Source organism: Argiope bruennichi, chromosome 8 (assembly GCF_947563725.1).
Source record: "Argiope bruennichi chromosome 8, qqArgBrue1.1, whole genome shotgun sequence".
NCBI lineage: Eukaryota > Metazoa > Arthropoda > Arachnida > Araneae > Araneidae > Argiope > Argiope bruennichi.
In genome coordinates this window covers 13,204,481-13,226,484 of record NC_079158.1, presented here as the reverse complement: position 1 = coordinate 13,226,484, position 22,004 = coordinate 13,204,481, and the positions used below count along the sequence as shown (strand labels likewise).

Here is a 22,004-nt window from a genome sequence, read left to right as displayed (position 1 = left end):
TTCATTGTTATTAACAGAGAACCTAAAAAAATATTTTCTTTCTTAGAGCAAAGTTGACGCATTAATTTATTAATGAAGTGAAATGAAATGAAAAAAAGTGTTAGCATAGTGATCTATTTTGTTTTACATATATTGAAATGTTCATTTTGTTTTTAAAAAGTAATAATAACGGTACATGTACCATAGTTTGGGAAATCATGCTTTACTACTTTTATTCATTTTCGAATCAGCGTATTTCAAATTAAAAATTCCCTTTACGTCAAAAAAAAAAAAAAAATATTTTCTTTCTTAGAGCAAAGTTGACGCATTAATTTATTAATGAAGTGAAATGAAATGAAAAAAGTGTTAGCATAGTGATCTATTTTGTTTTACATATATTGAAATGTTCATTTTGTTTTTAAAAAGTAATAATAACGGTACATGTACCATAGTTTGGGAAATCATGCTTTACTACTTTTATTCATTTTCGAATCAGCGTATTTCAAATTAAAAATTCCCTTTACGTCAAAAAAAAAAAAAAAAAATATTTTCGTAGATAGAAGAAAATTTTGCTTATGTTTTCAAGAAATTAGCGGTAAATTTCATTAATTCGTCAGTAAAATCCATGGAAATATATCCTCAAGGAATATATTTTCAGTCTTTTAACTATAGAAAATAATACAAACAAACGCTTACATTGCAAAAAATGTTGACTGAGTACTTAAGTAGTCCATTTTTCCTTAAAGCTCGTGGTCGTCATTAGACAGAAAACAGTGGCAATGGTCGCCCCAAAGCTTTCTCGCATAATCTCTAATAAAAATATTATACCAGAGAACGCCTTTTATAGCACTGACTTATAATATTTACGAAATATTAATCCTTGGCGTGAATTCAGTGTTTTTACTGAATGCTTGTATGATCGATCATTGGTGAGATTTCTGGCGATTATTTTCTTGCACGAGGCTAATATATCTGAAAATCGAATTTGTGTTTTAGACTCGATTTTACAAACCAACTGAAACAAAATTTGACACAGAGTTACGCTTGTAGTCACAAAATCACGTGCCAAATTTGATGCATTTAAGTCTGCTATTTTTAGGTTATTGCGTTAACACGTTTCTGAAAGTAGACACTGATAGGAGATCAAACGCTCGTTGGCTGAAATTTTAATAGATGTCTACACTATAGATGATAAATTTGTGTAGAGAATTTTATCTGCACAACTTTCTTTGTTTTGTAGTTATAGTGTTAACTTACATTCGAACAGTCAGACAGATCCTCTGAACGGACTTCATACAAAACTTGATAGAAATATACAATTTTGGTTGTGATTTCATATACCAAATTATATCCGTGTAGCCCAAAGAGCTTTTGAATTATCTTTGTCACAGACAGACAGACAGACGGAAAACTAGACATAATAACAAAAATATGTTTTCCAGACTTAAGGAGGTGTCAAACGCGGAGATCATCCGAATTTTCTAAAGATTGCAGTACTTTATATTTTTGTATATAAGAAAATAAAAAACAAGTCCCCCACCATAATGTTCTGTTGAGAATAACCGCTTTGATGCTTCGCCTAATTCGTGCATACACGCTTGACACACTTAGACAAAACGCATGCAACATATTCAACGAGTTGTCGTATCTAATAGTATTTTATTCTTTTTAAAAAATTTGCATTGTAAAAATTACATCCCTCTGTTAAGAATTTTCCTTTATCTTTAAATATTTTATGAGTTTTAGTTAGGTCAAAGTCACCTGACTTTAAGCTATCCCAAAATTTCCAATTCCAAAATGCCACACATTAACTCGATTAAATCTCGCTCCATCTCTTTCCTTTCGAAATTTGCAAATGAGAAAACAGATTTTTAGCGATTCCTTCAGAACTGTTATGGAAATGCATGGTCACTTCGAGCTTTATTGTTCAACTCCCGAAAAGTTATGACATCATTCCTTTTTAACCTTCGTGGATCGTGTTTGCTGTTCTTTAAATGACATAACGAAAATTCCGCCACCGCCACTAAAAAGAAAATGTTTCATAATGCAAGTTCGTTTTGTCTGTAAATTAGCCTTGGCCCGATTTCACCGTTGTTTCAATGAACGTGAAGCTTATTCAAGGGGTAAGTAAACTCTGACAAATAGAATATGTTGTAGTAGATGAATTTATCATTACATGATTTTTTTTCACGAAATTAGTGAAAAGATATGCAAGTATTTAGCTGATTATTTATTTTTTCAGATTTTCATACTGAAATTTAAATAAATGCATCCTTATTGAGTGAAGTTTCACTTATGCCCTTTTAAAGAAAGAATTTGGATAACTAATGTTCTTTTGTAGAAAAAACCAAGGTCAGGTAATTAAAAAGAGTTTTTATTTCCATAATTTCTTCCATAAAGGTTTTTCACGATGATAAAAACGTATCAATTCATACTTTAATCAGTGATATGCATTCGTTTTCAATATTTTTCATAACTGATACTAATGAAAAATAAATTTAAAACAAATCATGACAAATTATCATAGAACGTGTTGTCTATAACACGTGAAATCCTAATTTTTGACTTATGTCTTGGATTCATAAAATAACATGGAACTGAAATAAAGATCCTGGATAATCCACATTTAAAAATATATTAAAATTTTAATCAAATTCGATTAAATTAATTTAAAAATTGATTAAAGAATTTTTCGTAATTCTTGTGATACATAACGTTTAGTTCCCTAATTTAGCAGGAGACAAAAAGCTAAATTCTTTTCTTCTTTGAATATGTATTATTGTGTTTACAAGAAGAATTTTGAAAAAATATGCCTTAAACTAATATACACATATAATGATTAGGAAAAAAAAGGAGGAAAAGAAATAATGAAGTGATTAGCCCCCCCCCCTTTTTTTTTTGAAGTATTATTCGTATCAAGAAATGTCTATTTTTCGAGTATAAGATGTATTATACTAAATGATCAAGCATCCAACCTTGGTCGGGATATTCTGAGTTTTGTGCGGAATATCCCGAGTAGACAATGGCGGATTTAAAAAAAAAAAAATGTTTTTTCAAAAAAAAAAAAAAAAAAAAAAAAAAAAAAAATTGTAAAAAATACAAATTATATGAATTATAAAATTTTAGAATAGTATTAAACAACAAATATATTTAGTCATGTTCTTTTATATTTCATTACGCTAACTTAATAATAAGAATATTAACATATCCGAATGTCTAATTCTATAATATTGTGCACAAATGTGGATGCTTGATTGTCTCGTGTCATCTATCTATACTTATAATAAAGCTCAATGTGTGTGTGTGTGTGTGTTGGCGCTCTACAGGCCAGACCGTTTGACATACAGCTACCAAATTTGGTACATGTATACCTTGGAGGTTGGGAATGTGCACCTGGGGTTTCTTTTTTCGAATTTTTAATTAGAATTTTAATTATTAATTAAAAACTAACTTTCCCGCCAAAAAAATCTTCCATTATCCCCAGCGCCAAACGAGAAAGGCTTCAGTTTTTTTTTCTCCCAACAGTAATGAGGCTAGGGTTAAAATTTTTCGGCGGATTATTTCAATCGGTTCTGTTTATTTTCTTAATGTTTGATGCATTTAAAATTAAACATTGTTAATGAATCAATCTTTCAGATTCATTCTGAAGTACTTTTGAATTAAAATAAAACAGAATAAAGGAAATTAAAAATTTCTAATCTGCATAGCGTTACCCCAACTGGCGTAGAAAAAATCACGTATTTGCGTTACGTAACCGGTGAAGAAAATTCACGCATGCGCATTCTGTTCTGATTGTTGCCATGACAACGTTGGATGATTTAAATTATTTTTGGGTTAGTTGTATGCTTTTGTAAGTAAATTGTATTTATGTTAGTTATATATTTTTTGTATATGCTTATAGTTTTAAGTACATCGTTTTTTAAGTAGTTTTTTTAAAACCTGTTTTCAACCGTTTATTTTAAACGATTCGTTTTATTTTCTTAGTGTTTGATGCATTTAAATTTAAACATTGTTAATGAATCGATCTGCTTATAATGAATCTAAGAAAATTTTGTTGACCAACTCTTGAGATATTACATAAATTAAAAAAGATATTCTTTAGTGCCCATAAAGTTTAAACGCTGAGTGACTCTATTTTCAGTAATCAGATTATAAAAAAATGCTTTGTTTCAGTAAAAAATATTATTATATTAATTGAAGATAAATTCTTGCCACATAAATTTAAAGCATAAATTCTACCATTTTCAACCGTTTATTTTAAACGATTCGTTTTATTTTCTTAGTGTTTGATGCATTTAAATTTAAACATTGTTAATGAATCGATCTGCTCATAATGAATCTAAGAAAATTTTGTTGACCAACTCTTGAGATATTACATAAATTAAAAAATATATTCTTTAGTGCCCATAAAGTTTAAACGCTGAGTGACTCTATTTTCAGTAATCAGATTATAAAAAAATGCTTTGTTTCAGTAAAAAATATTATTATATTAATTGAAGATAAATTCTTTCCACTTTAATTAAAAGCATAAATTCTACGGGTGCTAACAGAAAATGAGAGAGATACATATTACGTTATGACTGAAGGCCTTTATAATATTATGAATGAATTATATGATAATCAAAATTTGAAGTTTTAAAATATTTTGATGAAGAAGCTATTAAAGTAGAAATTGCATAAAATATTTAATTATTAAAATTTTAACGAACATTAAGATTGGCGAACCGGCTGGTCGCCAAAGGCGGCTAGTAATAAATAAATGAAAATGCATATTCATAAAGTTAGTAAAATAAAAAATCTTAACTTAAAATGAATCATTATCATGCTACTAATGTATTCAAATGTGAAACTAAATTGATCATCTTATCAAAAGACACGTTATTCACAACCTTAGGCCTCAAAATGCCTATAACTGCCTCTGCCTATCGTTTATTTATTTGTTAAATAGAATACTTCCACTTGTTTAGCTTCTTATAAAATGGTGCAGTTTTGTACGTTTGTTCCTATCCGTGATATCAGAGTCGCCGTGGTTAAGCACAGAGCACTTGGTCAAATAAAATGTGAAAGTGTAAAATTCGGGATTATGTTTATTGGTATTTGATTTCCAATTGAAATGAACTAACCAAAATATATCAAATATTTGGTTATCACCTGATAAGAAATAATTTGGATACTTTGTTGATATTACTAAAGTCAAAAACTAGAAATAAAAATTATGTATATAAATTAATTTCCAGAATTTTCTTCTCCAAAACTTTTGATACTATTAGACTCGTCTCGTTTTAAATTTAAATACCAGCGTGCAATCACAAGCATGAATTTTAACAATCAGTATCTAAGAAATGAATTTCACTTTCAAAATCCTTATCTAAAGTAATTAAAAATGAGGTCAGATGGATTTAAATACGAATTCTATTTATTAAAGAGATGCAAAATTTCTTTCTAAATCAAAAAATTGATCGCAAAAATTACAAATTGCAAAATTTTTTCCTCATTAGCTTTAAGATAAAACTGAACATTTTGACAGTTCCCGAAATTTTAATGGTTAATAATTAAAAGAAATATTGTTCTATTAGATCTTATATTGTTTGCGTCTTAAAATAAAAAATCATTTAAAACGCAATAAACATTGGACAAAAATGTTATTTTATAAAGAAAATATTGCATAGAGTAAAATATGTCTTCCTATATAATATTAAACATTTGAATAAAATCACACAATATCAAATTTTTTTCATTATTTTATGTATTTGAGGTTTTTTTTAAAAAAATTCCTAATTTTTCGGATAATGAGTAAAATTAAATTTTATTTATCAATATACATTCTTATCAAAAACGTTAAATTCTGAAAACTATTTGTTCAAAATTTCTAAAATTTCCTCAAAAATAATTTTGCTTTTGAATTCATTTAATTAATTTTGATTCATTTTTTTATAACTAAAAACATAACCATGAAACGATATTTGGTATGGGGGAAAAAATGTTAGGTCTGCCGGCGTCCTGGCATAGGGGTAGCGCGTCTTCCCCGCGATCTGGGCGTCCCGGGTTCGAGTCCCGGTTTGGGCATGGTTGTTCTTCTGTTGTTCTATCTGTGAGATGTGTGAATGTGCCCTCCTGTAAAAAGGGGTTGTGCAAGCGAATGAGTGATGCGTGAGTGGCAAAGTCGTACTCTTGGCCCTAGTTGGCGCTGCTATAAAAAATAAGAGACGTTCCCCCTCAAGCTTAAATCGCTGTCTTCGTAACAGTGGGCTTGTCAGTGGCAAGTGCCATAAGAAACAAACAAACAGATGTTAGGTCTGAAGAATTATTTTTTCTTAATTCTTGATATTATGATAATATGACACAAATCATGATATTGATGGCATCTATAAATTTCCGACTCCCCTAAAGTCCTGCATTGCCTCATCGCAGCGGGGGGGGGGGGGGGGTCCTGGGCGGAATGGACGAAGTACGTCGGGAGAGTATTTTCCTTTTAGGGTCATCCAAGGCGTCAAGGCTATTTCATTATACTCAGCTAAATGCAATGCAAGCATGAGACAAAGTCAAACTTTAGCCTTTGGTGCCTCTGGGTCCTTGACACCTTGAAACTGCATTTTAAGCCCTTTTATCATGACTCGCCGATTAGGAGACAATGAGCACACTGTGAGGCTGTGCTACATTGTTTGAAGGCGTTCGGGCTCATGGACCTGGTTTGATGTTATTGTCGACCAGGTGGGGTAAGCCACACACACACATAAATTTCCGAAAAATATAAAAGTAAGCAAAATCACATATCCAATTAATTCAGAAATTTCAAAAAAAATTTTGGATCCAGCATTTTTAAAGCTGGTGATGCTCCTTTTTTTAAAATCAATGTACTAAATGTTAGAAGTTTTCTATTTAATAGACTTTTCACCTCAATCTGGTGTTCATAAGCTTTTTCAATGAAAGTTGTCGTATAATTAATAAAATAAAATTACCTGGCGAGTTTTATTTAAAATGGAATTTCAAAAGAGTTTAGCTGAAATGAACAGATCTTTAGTATTTTTTCAAGGCATTCTAGAATCTGGGATGGCTGAGGAAAGGAAATGAGAAATAAATTAAAATAAATCAAAGACACTAAAGTATTATTTTACAAAAAAAAAAAAAAAAAAAAAAGCAGAAAAAGTTTAAAAAAAGTATCAGTAAACAATTTTAAGCATATAAAATATAAAAAGTAGAATCCATGTTAGATGTTAATTTTTCCAAGGATTAATTTAAATGAACCGTTTCCCGATATATGAACTGCGAACAGGACAGTTACTACAATTTCTGAAAAATTTTTATAATCTAAGATTTTTTTTGTTTAAAATATTTTATTTAAAATCTATTTTATTGAAAAATTATAAAATTGCAACAGTTATGGCTAATTAAGGATGGCTTGTTACTTCATATATAAAGAGAGAAACAAAAATAGCTGTTCAATTAAAATATTATTAAAAGAAATCCTTTAATTTATCATTTAATTAAAATTAGCCGTTATGACTAAACTTTTAATTTTTATATATATTTGAGTTCTTTATTTATAAGTAAAAGATAGGAAAAATGAGTGGCCCGCCGTGTTATGTCCTTTCCAGTTCAGCAGAATTTGCATAAAATGATTATAAAATGAAATCAAAAGAATTATTTAATTTTGTATTCATTTATATAATTTTCTATTGCTATTTATATTTTAAATTCTTTGTCGTTTTTTAAAGGCTGGGTGGGTGGGTTGAGAATTACGGTTTGAAAATTATTTTTTTATATGTTTATTTATTTTTAATTAAGATGTTTCCAATCTTTTTAAAATATCAGATAAATATCTCGTGCATATTAACACAAACTTAGAAAAGATCAGAAATTTGAATCTTTTTCCTGATTCATGGAAAAAAAACAACAATATCTTGTTAAAATTCCTGAAAATTCAAGACATTTTAACCAGTTAACTGTTTTTGACGAATATACACGTCATGGGAAAAGTGCAAATTTTGCGTTATGATGAGCTTATTCATCAGGATATATATATATATATATATATATATATATATATATATATATATATATATATATATATATATATATACTCGTAATCGCCAAATTTTTGCGGTACAATTTAGATACCCATTTTCCGAAGAGGTCGAGGCAGTTAACTGGTTAAAACAAATAAAGTATTTTTTTTTTTTTTTTCGATTTCCTAAATAATTCGAATTAAAGTTTTTCATCGTTTTTATAGGATATTATATCTACAAAATTCTTGAAAATTATCTGCGTTCGACAAATTGTACTCACTTACCACCACTGCAGACAGGAAAATATGACAAATGCGGATGAATCAATTAAACAGTCCGCTCGGAGAACAATGTGATCGCAGAAGCACGTGTTTAACATCTCTTCTCCAGCATGAAAGAATAATTCCATTTTCACTTATCATCCTATTTAATTTTTATTTCGTGATTTTACTTTCCATAACATAAAAAAAATCTACACGAATTTCATTGCTGATAGAGAGGAAATGTAAATGAACTGAATGTAAAACGAGTGTTGATTTAATTTTCATTTGTTAAACAAAACTGGCGAATGATTTCAAAAACGTCTCATTTGTAATAGACAAACAACCCAGAAAGATGTTTAAAAAATTTCCAATTGCTTCATTAAACAATTACAATTAAGATGACTTAGCACTATGTTTCATATAGATATTTGGGTTCAATTAGCCCAATGAATTATTTTAAAGTTATTTTGTTTCTATTTTCACATTAAATTATTTCATATCCACAATCGTATTTACATGAACGATCAGAGTAGCCAAACTTAAAAACTGATCGTATCATTTGGTATTCAGAATTAGAAAAAAATGTTTCCCTTTTCCTTATTTTCTCAATACAGAATATTTCGTGTTTAGATTCATTCCATTGACTATACATTTTGAGTAGAATCTCTTGCTCTCGAACAAGTGGGTCCAAAATTTGGCGCAAATCTATTTATTTAGGTGTAAAGATCGCGTAAGAATATTTTATAGTCATATTACGGTTAGTTTATGGCATTTTGGAGTAACTGCATATATTTACATACGGATATATATTTCGACAAAATGTGAATCTGGGGATGCACCTAATGAACGCAGTGGCTTAGCGGTAAGGACTCGACTTCAAAACTGGAGGGTTCCAACTTCGTTGCCCAATTCCATTGAAGAACCATCATGTAAACGGGCCTGATACACGTTAAATCATTAGAGATTGGTGTGGTGTGGAAGTTTGGAGAGGAGGGGTCCATTTCAGAGACATCTGACTGTCAGATGCTCGTCAACTGACTGTGGTTCAAAATTACAACTTCTGTTCCAAAATATCCCAGTATTGCTTAAAACCGACACGTTAACATAATTAAACAAAACAGGGATACACCTCATATTATCTTATTTAGATTATATAGGTAATGCTTATCTATCTTTCGTATCATTCTCAAGTGTAAAATGTCGCATATCGTATATAATTAACATTTGACTTTCAATCTTTTGAGTTACAATAGGTTGCATTTCATTCATTTGACGTGTTGCGTTTCTCACATTCATGTGCGCTTTGATGGATAAAAACTAGTCTTTATTTTGATTACCTTTTTCCACAATTTGATAAAAATTTAGTCTTTGAAGTTAAAACTATGTAACAAACTTCATATTCTATCGTAACATGTTAACTTATTTGAGGCAAGAAAGAACAAAAATTTTGACGATACAATGAAAAATCGAATAAGAATTTTTGTGGCGACTGAAATACGGTCTCTCTCAGTGCTTTGAATGTTATCTTGAAAGTAAAAAGGAAAGATAGAAAAAATAATTTTTATTGCCAATATATGAATACATTTAAACTAATAAACCTCTGCTATGCTTTGGAACATGCAATTTTCATTTTGCGCAATCATTATTTTTGTGTTGTTTTAAATTAGTTTTTAAGTTATGCTTTTAAAATTAAATGAATTTGCTTTGTCAGAAGTCATCCTCTGATACTTTTTTCATTTCTACTGCTTTGATATTAGTTTAGAAAGAGGATATTAATAATAGATGTATGATATAAGACTATTTTTTTAAAGCATGAAGAATTTTTTTCTTAATATTTATAGACATTCATATTTTTGCCTAAATATTTTATACTATTCATTTGTGTGAAAGATAACGCTAAATCTATACTTATAATAAAGCTCAATGTGTGTGTGTGTGTGTGTGTGTGTGTGTGTCTGTTGGCACTCCACAGGCCAGACCGTTTGACATACAGCTACCAAATTTGGTACATGTATACCTTGGAGGTTGGAAATGTGCACCTGGGGTTCCTTTTTTCGAATTTTTAATTAGAATTTTAATTATTAATTAAAAACTAACTTTCCCGCCAAAAAAATCTTCCATTTTCCCCACCGCCAACTTTTCCGCCAAAAAAATCTTCCACTTTTCCCACCGCCAAACGAGAAAGGCTTCAGTTTTTTTTTTTTCTCCCAACAGTAATGAGGCTAGGGTTAAAATTTTTCGGCGGATTATTTCAATCGATTCTGTTTATTTTCTTAATGTTTGATGCATTTAAAATTAAACAGTGTTAATGAATCGATCTTTCAGATTCATTCTGAAGTACTTTTGAATTAAAATAAAACTGAATAAAGGAAATTAAAAATTTCTAATCCGCAAAGCGTTACCCCAACTGGCGTAGAAAAAATCACGTATTTGCGTTACGTAACCGGCGAAGAAAATTCACGCATGCGCATTCTGTTCTGATTGTTGCCATGACAACTAACGGATGATTTAAATTATTTTTAAGTTAGTTGCATGCTTTTGTAAGTAAATTGTATTTATGTTAGTTATATATTTTTTGTATATGCTTATAGTTTTAAGTACATCGTTTTTTAAGTATTTTTTTTAAAACCTATTTTCAACCGTTTATTTTAAACGATTCGTTTTATTTTCTTAGTGTTTGATGCATTTAAATTTAAACATTGTTAATGAATCGATCTGCTCATAATGAATCTAAGAAAATTTTGTTGACCAACTCTTGAGATATTACATAAATTAAAAAAGATATTCTTTAGTGCCCATAAAGTTTAAACGCTGAGTGACTCTATTTTCAGTAATCAGATTATAAAAAAAAAATGCTTTGTTTCAGTAAAAAATATTATTATATTAATTGAAGATTAATTCTTTCCACTTTAATTTAAAGCATAAATTCTACGGGTGCTAACAGAAAATGAGAGAGATACATATTACGTTATGACTGAAGGCCTTTATAATATTATGAATGAATTATATGATAATCAAAATTTGAAGTTTTAAAATATTTTGATGAAGAAGCTATTAAAGTAGAAATTGCATAAAATATTTTATTATTAAAATTTTAACGAACATTAAGATTGGCGAACCGGCTGGTCGCCAAAGGCGGCTAGTTTTATAATAAGAATGCAGAATTATTCCCCTTTATGTATTCTATATAAAGATAACTTTTCTGAGGTATTTTCCGAAATGAATGTTCTCTACATGTGTTTCTATCAAAAGTTCTCAAGGGACCTCCAAGAAATCCTTTAAAAATATATGAAATTATTTCTATTTTGAATTTTATGATCTTATTATTTTTTGGCGGTAATTTTGGAAATTGTCGCGTGAGCAAACTAAATGATAACTATTTTAAAATTAAAAAAAAAAAAATGAATATTTTTCTCTTAGAAAGCACAAGCGAAAAGTCGCTAAAAGTCGGTCGATTTAGATCTTTGAAAGCGAAAAGTCGCTAAATTTAGATCTTTGTCAAAAAAAGTTGCTAAAAATTTGTACTGATGGATTTGTTTGCAAGTTGGCACAGATCTTGGCGACTTTTTGCTTGCATCCGGCTTAATGAAAAGTACCAAATGATTAATCCATTCAATGAGTTCAACTTGAATACAATACTATTTTTTTCGATTTTCCTTATTTTTGAAAATTTTTAATCATAGCCTATTCTTAGTTGAGCAAGTAAAAAAAAGCAAATTAAAATTTAAGTTAATATTTTTTCAATGTAATGGCAAGATGCACTTCTGTTTAATAAATATAGTATATTTTTAACTGTTGTATATTGGAATGAAGAATATCAAGTTTGTGCTTCTGAAAATATATTGTTTCTTTTTCATATGTTTGGTCCATAATGTCACTGTTCAATTAAAAATTTTTTGTAAGGTACTAATGTCACTTTTAAACCATATAACTCGTTACTATTTTAATTTATCATGTTCTTATATACACGGACGAGCAAACAGACACGACACACACAATCTGTGTTCCATAGAATACTTCTTTGGGCTTAGAGATCTACAAAACGTCAAATATACGCTAACTATATAAATGAATGCATAAATCTAGCTCGTTTCATTTTTGTATTATACTGTTCACAGTTAAACAGTAAACAAATGCCATCCTTTGAAGAATTTGGACCAAAATATCATACAAATATCCAAATTCGATACAAATATTACATCTAAAATTTCATTCGTATATGTCTTCACTATAACAGGTTTTATACAAGTGATAATGATTGATGCAGATTAAGAATTTTAGTCTTTATTTCACTTGCCGAAGCTCATCTGTCTAACTAGTTGAATCGTTATGGCATATTCGGGTAGCATGATGGACATTATTCCATAAGTGCCTCTTCTCAATTCAAATATATCTAAAATGTGGGAGTACCTAAAAATCTTGAAGTTACACTATAAAATATATTCCACATATGTATATTCTGTGATTAATATGATGATTATTCATAATCATCATATTAATCAGTTCATATTCATAATCATCGTGATTATTCATAATCATCATAAAGTTATCGGTGATCATGATTAGTCACCGGTAATTATATATAATCACTAGTTTATTACATTTACTGTGGCATATATAGGATTACTCTCTATGAATAATTTATAATCGAAAATGCACATTTTACGCATAGAAAGTTCACATTTTTTTTTTTCTTTTCATTTCTTGTGTTATAAAAGAAACAATATACACTGTAAACTTCTAATAATAAAACAAGAAACAAGAAAAAGCGAAAAAAAAAAAAAGAATTTGATGCTACTTCACTTACATATTTACTAACTTTGTATAAACCATTTTTCCGCTTCTTTGCTATTCTAATCAGCTTTCAAGATGTAAAATTCCAGTAATTGTCAATAAAAGGAAAAAGGTGGGAAGTTCTTTATCAAATTTTTATGCTATAAATGAGTCTCTTATTTGTATTCGGCAATTTATGTTTGATAAAATTACTTTATGGCTTCGTATCTTTATGATTCTAAATTTTGTGAATAAGACAACTGATATGTTTTGGAGTTGTGTTGTTTTGAACTGTCTGTCTCTTTCCTTGTTTCTGCGGATACAATCTCTCTCATCAGAAGGGGTTCGGAGTACGTGTTTCTAAAATTTCCGCTAAATTTATCATATTTTCCGTGTTGATTATTTTTATCCTCATAGGAATATCAACTTCGGCACGTTGGATTGTTTTGAAGTCATTTTAAAAGGCTTCAGTGGCATATTTAGGTTTTTCGATGTTTTCTCAGTATAAAAGTAAGTTTGTGTTGAATTCATCAATTTTATTATTTTTATTCGTATTAAATATGATTTAAATCAATGAAGGTAATGAAAAGTTTCTTTCATTTGTTTCTAACATATTATATTATATTTGAATAATTTAGGTAGTTTTTTTCTTTCTGTACATTTGCGCATGTATAGAGACAGCGAGAGGTGATAGATATAAATAGATAGATATTGATTGTACTTGATTGCAATTAAATATTCAATGCGTAACATGGTTCTTTCAGCAAAATATCTTTAAATAAATTCAAATAGCAGTAATTTAAGTAGCATTATTTTAGTTTTTTTATACCTTTCCTGTGTTTTGTATGTTTACGGTGTCGATACAAATGTCAAAATTGCACGAAAATAGTAACTGTCGGTATTATTCAACGTTTAATTGCGCTTTTTCTAATGCAGTACTATCATTTCATTTTCTTATTTCTTAAGCACTGTCGATTCTAAAATCAAAATAGTGCTGCGCAATTAACATGTCATTTATAAGCATGCCTGTAAATTGTCAACTGGGTTAAAATTTCCAAATGCAAAAGTAACGAATATCAAGTACAATCATTGAATATAGTGCTCTTTTTTTTTAATGTATATATCTTGTTTGGCTATGTTTATAGCTTCCATCCAAAATAGCAAGAATTCATTATGACGTTATTCATATAAATATAATTTGAACAATATTCTTTATTTTCCCATTTAAAATGTTTTCTTCAACTACAATATAATTGAAGAATTCTGATAAACAATAAACATAACATAGTAACATATTTAAATATCAGTTTTTATTAAAGTAGGTATAAACCATTAAAAGGTAGAGAAAATATTTATTTTATAATTTTTAGGCTTCTAAAAGTGATATCATTGAAATGTCAGAAATTGATTGAAAACAATTATTTTCTGTATTTCTTTACCAGCTTAATTCTATGCATTTTCCTTTTTAAAGCAGCATGAAAATTTATTTTAAATGAACCGTATATTTTTGATCCATATTCAGATGAAATTTGTGGTGCTGGGCCGATATAGCCATCTCCAGATTCCGCGCCTATAAAGGAAAACATTCAGCTCTAACAGAGCTAATGCACAACACGCCCATTCTTTGGGAAAATCGGTTTCAAACTTAAAGCCTTCCAACCCCAAAGCTGAAATATTACTACAAGGAAAACCGAACAGTGAAGCATATTTAATCTTAATAAATAGCTTTCCTTTTTTTACTTCAGATAAACATCATTTACCTGCAGCTAGGTGGCTATCATCTGCCAATGCCATTTCAAATTATTTAGTGAGATAGATGTTAGATCTTTATATTATTGAAAGCATAATCAGTATCAATTAAAAACAAAGTGAAAACTACTGAATGTGTGATTTCACCAGTTTAAATATAGCTCTAAATATGATTTTAAAGAAGCATAATCATATTTAGAACTATTTAGCTAGCCAATTCGGATGTTTAATCAAACACCGGTTATCGATATCTTTTGTAATAAAATGAAACTTAAAAGGAAAGTCAATTCATATATTCAGATTTTTTTCAGTAGGTATGAATACGTAAAAATACTTATTACGATATTTGCCTGCTCTACAATCGCTTGTGGCCATCGATGTCCAATGAACCTGGATTGCTATCGAGTGACATCGACAACTCATTTCGATACATGAGTATGAGGGCAATCTTGCAATTTCGAGTGTAGGTTGAATGAAAGCTGATCCTGCATTACATCAGATTGATTCATGAATCTGATGTAAATATGTACAAGATCTGAACCCCATCCGACCCGGAGCCGAATGGGAATAGATGGACTGCTAAGAAGTAGCCCATCTACAAGTAAAGTATCAAAGAAAATGGCAGGCAACCAGTTTTCATCTGACCAAAGAAAATTGGGAGATCAAACTTAGGAATATTAAATAATAGTATCAAATAAGAAATGATGACGGTATATAATAAAAAAGTAAAAGTAGCAAAAAGTGATAAAATAATGGAAAAAATACTATAAAAACCTAATATAGTATTATAGAACATGATGAAGACATAATGATGTCTATAGTTATTGATGGCTCACCCTGGTTCAGTTGTTTAGTCAGCACAGTTTCTCAATATTCAGGATGACAGCTTGAAATTTCATTCAGTTCTATTTCCAACCAGATCACTGATTTCCAAAACTCATTCTCTTTGATAAAGTACGGAATCGCACCCACTACTTTTCCACAGAAAGCCTTATCATCTTTGCTAATAAACATGGCCTTAATAAACCTTATAATTACCGTGGATAGCAAAAATTTCGTTAAATTAAAATTTCTTTGGATTCTTTTGATATAGGCATTATAAAAGACGTTTTCCGTTCATCTCGTTTTTCTGGATTCCTGTCATTTATATTATCATGAATTCTTTTCAGTTTTACCTTCAGTTTTAATTAGAATACACGATTTATTGAAATTATTGTTAATTAAGATTCTTTTTGTAGCAATTTTTGCTAGTATGCCTGCCCTTTCATTTCCCATAAATCCCATATGCGCTTTTATCCCGAAGAGTTAAATTTTATTTTATTTTTTAAATTTTACTTAAGTTTATTTTTATATCTTTCAATCATTAGTTAGGTATTGTTAATATGCATCGTTAATAAAGAGGGAATCAAAGTACGTGAGAATAGTTTTGGAATCTGATATAATATTGACGTCTTTTATCTTATTATTTTTATTACATTTAACTACCTTTCTGATTGCAATTGTTTCCGTCACGATGATACTTCAATAATCATTTAACGTAAATATTATGTGATCAGTTTGTTTGTTTTGGTTACGGATAAAGGCATATTCAAATTGTGGGAATCAGGTGGAATCCGAATCATTAGAACTCCATCTGTATAAATAGTATTGTAACTATTGTAAATAGCATTGTAATCAGTATAATAGTAAAATGACGTTTTCAAAAAAGATCCATATATTTATCGATGTATTTCATGGTATGTTATACTACACATAATCAGAATTGTGTAAATGACTAGAAATATCTTTCTTATTGTTTTCGATTATTAACTTTGCCATTTGTACTTTCTCCTTAATCTTTATGTACAGTGAAATGCATCCACTGAACACGTGCCTTGTTTCTTTTGACGGTCGATCCCTTTGTTATTGATTTTGATTGCCTTTGTTATTCATGGTCAGTAGCGGATTTCTGATCAGGCAATTGTCTAAAGCCACTTGACCAAAGGAAGATCGTAGGAAAGGTGATTAAAAAATTGAATATAGCTTAGCTGCTAACTAAATTCTGTGAATTATATAATAAAAAGATATTGCTAGTGCTTATTAGAGTATATTTATTCAGGTTCCTATCTGCTTAATAACGACCAATTACTTATTAAATTATTTGCAAACATCATGCATCTAGTTAAATAATGGCGCATTTTAGCCAAATATGGCTCTTGCGCCAAAACAGATCCCAAAACTAACAAACAAGGATCTAGATAAATACTATTATTCACAACCGCGAATGTCACTCTGATATTAATCTTTTTATAATACAAACATGTTCATTGATACAAAATTATTGAAATAAAAGAATTGAAAATAAATATTAATTATATTGAATTTAATGAAAAGATGTGAAATTAAATTGACAAAAAAAGGGGAGGGCTTATAATATGCATTTCGTAGAGTCACTAAGTCTAAGTCCACCGCTGTTGATGGTACAGTCAGCCTTTGAATATGTCATAATTAAGTACAGTTTTTGTCAATTTTTTGTACAGTTAAATAGATTTTTTTGACACCTTGTGGTCACTTTGATGGCAGATAAGAGGCATATGTGACGAAAAAAATAAAAGGACTTGAATTTCGATGAAAGATTGCTAAAGCAAAAGATGAAAAGTCATGAAATTTATTCTATTGAATTGAAGACTAGTATGTGTATCTTTCCATAATTCAACCAAATCAGTCCAATATATAAACAAATAACGAAACATTCATTTTCAAACCGTTTGCAGCCTCAAGGTGATCAAGAAACTGACTAGATAAATTTTTGGCGAAATTATGTTAAATCTAATGCGGTCTTATATTAATATAACCACATTACTTTAATATGTTAAATTTATAAATTATATTAAATCTATATTTGCCATTTCAGTATTACTGAATATATAAATATATAAAGTATGCATTATATAAAGTATATTAAATGTATAAAGTATGCATGCAAATATTTGTCATTTCAATTTTTTCATGACTGTTATTTCAAAATGCAGATAAGGTCAAATTCCAGGAGAGAATTCAAAATAACAGCAATCATCATAACAGATTAATATCACGAAATCATAGACGAAAACATGTATTTTAAAACTTTCTATCGTATTATACTTGATGATAGATAGAATGTAAAAAAAAATTTAAAAAAAAAACTATTGATATTTTATCGAATCTGCCTGTGAAGCAATTGAAACAAAAATGTTTATTTTGAAAAAAATACTCTAATTGACTGAGGGATGTAATGCACCGAAACAGTAGCGTGATATTTGTATTTGAAACAAGATTCGGCCAAATCACCCATCTAGATTGATTAAGAGCAAAACATTTATTTTCAGACAAATTGGGGCTCAGTATGATGGAAAAAAAAAACATTTTACGAAATGACTTAATTTCGACACAGGTGGTGATAAACTGTTTTCAAATGCTTATCATAAAGATTATTTTTTTTACGAATGTTATATCAGAATATAGATTCATTTACTGTGAGTAAAATTTAAACTGACAGAAATCAACACAACTGCTTCATATTATGAAAGGTGGGACGAATATGAGTATTTTAAGTAAGTTTGAATTAAATCCAATCTTTCTCGGACCAAAGGATAAGTCTTGATTTTCAATCGGATTGGATGAAACTCGAGGTGGCATTATAAAAAAAAAGTTTATGAAAAAATCACATTTATATAAAAGGACTCGACTTCTGCTCGTAAAAAGTACTGTCGATCTTGCTAATGTTTATCATAGTTGTAAGGCACACCAAGTTGCTAATTGAAACTTTAACGAAGCAGTGAAGCAAAAGACAGAAAGTCATAAAAGTTCTTATTGTTACGAAATGATAAATGAATATTGTATATTATACAAGTTTCAGCCAAATCATCCAGATATGTAGAAAGAGAGCAAAGCGACGGTTTTCTTTAAAAATAAAGAGATGATGTTTCTGTGGGTCGCGCAATGCAATTTCGCATGAAATGATACAAAATGAAATGTGCAATAATTCAATTGAGGGATAATTGTGGGAAATTTAAGTTTATAATGCATTGAGTGAATTCTGATTTTGAATGAATATGCATTTTGCTCACGGCGTTTTCACCGAATTGTAAGCTATTCTCTGAAATTTTAATTTTAAAAGCTCTTCAGGATATGAAATGAATAATAAACTGGTAACTTTCAAAGCTTTCGAAATAAAATTTGTCTTCGTAAGTTACTTAATTTTCTTTCAATGTCAAAATATCATCACGTTTTAACATGTTTAATGCCACACAACTTTGCAAGACTCGCCCGTCTGGCCAACATTAATTTATCATTATGCGTTGATAATGAATTAATTTTTTTGATAATATAATTGATGAATTAATATAATTGATAGTTAATATTTTGATAAAATATTAATTATGACAGAGAGTTAATCTGTCTAATCATTCGTAATGCATCTATTTTACTGCGGTCAAAATAAATGCCCCTCAATAAAGAAAAATAAAATCCCCCCCCCGGCATTGAACATTGAAAGATTGATTTTAAAACATTGAAAGTATTGTCAGGCCAATGCTCATTTTGACAGCTGTTAAATCATTTAATCATTTATTATTGGAAGACTATCTTCTCAAACATGGTTTTATGTTACCAATTAGAAGACCATAGCTACATCTTAACGAACGAAGAACCCCAAATTAGCCTTTGTGCAGGGCCGAAGAAATTTTAATATAACCTCTTAAAACTGGAGAAAGGGAGCATCAGAAATTGGGAAAATTTTCGTTTTGTTCTGACTGCCGGTGGAACGAGAAAGTTAAGTATGACTCTTATCGTCCTTCAACAGCAATAAACTTTGGATTTACTACATTCTCGACACAATCTATATACCCTATAAATGCAATGATGTCTGTAAATATAATGTAAATCCTGATTAATTTACTATCTTAAATTAACCCATATTTATTCTAAAATTTTCTCTTGTTTCCTGATCCAAATCCAAAATTTTCTTTCAATTATTTCTAGTACGGGCTCTAAAAAATGGTTGCTTTTTTATTTTGGTGTTCCAATTGAAGGGGTAAAAATTCCTAACACTTAGACATAACTTCCAAGATACCTAAGATTCTCTTCTCTTAATCGACATGTGCCAAACGAATCCTTATAAGAATATCATGATAAAACGTTAAGGGAAAACCTTCTTGCACTTTTCTCTTATTACGCCTATGTAAACGGACACGTTTCGTCGGTCTACTCAGTTTGAAAACCATGCCTTGCATGAAAATATAAACTGAAGTTAAATTTCAATATCTTCTTATCAGTCAGTCATCTGCATTCTATATTACATATATGTTAACATACTTTTTAGCAGGTGCATGTCCGAAGAGAGTATTTTAAAATTTTTAACTTCGATTTATTCCATCCAGGGGGGCATAATACGTACATATAAAAAGCATTAAATAACATGTCAGTCTACATCGCGACACAAGAGCAAAAGACCTAAAAGACCAAAATTTTCCCTTCGGTGATTTTAACTATGAGATTTTGATAGGGATTTTTTTGACACGTGTTAATTTAGGATAGGGAAATTTAGATATCTTTAAAAGAATGTGCTAAGCATTAAGGATTTTTATCCCTTCATTCGGGGCGCGAGAAAATGCAAAAGTAATCATTTTATAGAGCGCATGTTGAAAGTAATTAAATTGAAATGGATCAGGAAACTAGAGACCATTTTAGAATGAAGTTAATCTGGGTTATATCAAGATAAAAATTTGGAAATTAATTAGGATTTAAATTAGATTAAGAGATATCATATTGTAATTTTCATATACAATAAGTTACAGAATAATAGGAAACCATGACAGAGTAGCAACATGAAAAGATGTAATGGTCCAATGAGAGCTATTATTATTCCATCGTGCATTCAGAATATCCCTTGAAAGGAAAGAACACAGTAAAACTGCCCACTCCAAATTAAAATCCACTTATTTTATTAAACAATTCTTCTGAAAAATCTTCTTAAATTAATTTTTATTATTATACTGGGTGGATAACATTTTGGAAATGTTGGATAATTCTATGAGAATTGCAGTTGTGCGAGTCATTGTTTGAAAATATCGGATAATTCTTAGAGAGTGTGGATCGAAAAATTTTAAATAGATATCGAAAGTGAAAAATTCCCTAACTTCAAAAAGATGATTATGGATCTTGTTCAAACTAACAAAAATCAACATAAAAAAAAGAGGAAACTATGAGTTAAATATATAAATGCCTGTTTTCCCAGTCATTAAAATATATGCTTTGAGTCTCATAATTAAAAAAGAAGAAAATTACTACTTCCAATTAAAGAATGAGGGCAAAAATTAAAAAAAAAAAATACTTGTAGAAATGTGATGTTTTTCCCTCCGAATATGTCGTTTAATATGTTCTCTTCATTACGGTTTGAAAGAGCAACAGTTTTTGTGAACTAGTCAATCAATTCAGGAAAACATTTTCAAAACCCAATTATAGAAAAGCGTCGTTTCCATCCTTGTCATTATGGGCGTCCTTGGTTTTATGTATGATCAGGCTGTTAAAATCAGATCAAATGCTTTCTCAGGAAAGGAAATGTGTTCTGAGGATTTACACCTGTATAGGCAGCCTACAGCTTTTAATAATCACTTACTGATAATGTAGTGTTTTGATACCATAACGCACGGAAGATCATTAAGACATAATAGATATGCAATCATTAAAGATGTTTTTATTTTCTCGTATGCGAAGTGTAGAAAAAGTATTGTAATCATGAAAAAGCTCAAACTCGAGATTTTGACCAACCTCCACATTTTGGACGTTCCATTTGGATATTTTCTAAACATAGGACTTTAGAAAATGTCTGGATGTCTCTCTTTTTGTAAGCGCTTTGACTTACGATGAAATTTGGTATATGACCTTTACATCATACTTGTAGATAATCTGTTCAGAGAAAGTTTGTCTGTCCGACTGTTCGTATATATGGTAGCATGATAACTTGAAAACGAAGATCGTTAGATGAATAAAATTCGATCTACATTTAACAACTATAGTATAGAACACCTATCAAATTTTGAGCTAAATTCTAGAAGGAATTGAACGGCTGTCGGTCTGTATTATCAGAAGCATATAAACGCGATAACTCTAAAACTTAAATATATCAAATTTAGTACGTAATTTTGTGTCTACAAGTTAGTTATGTGTCAGATTTTTATTTCAAACGGTTGGGAAAAATGCATCTAAAAAAATT

General features: G+C 29.5%; 1 protein-coding gene across 1 annotated transcript in view; it reads left to right on the top strand.

The window, feature by feature from the left end:
* Nucleotides 1-2,265: 2,265 nt before the first annotated feature.
* Nucleotides 2,266-22,004, top strand: part of LOC129981319 (membrane progestin receptor gamma-like) — a 79,329-nt gene continuing 59,590 nt past the window's right edge. The window contains exon 1 of the mRNA XM_056092109.1: nucleotides 2,266-2,336. Coding sequence (XP_055948084.1) covers nucleotides 2,307-2,336 — 30 coding nt within the window. The 5' untranslated portion in view covers nucleotides 2,266-2,306. The remainder of the gene's footprint in view (nucleotides 2,337-22,004) is intronic.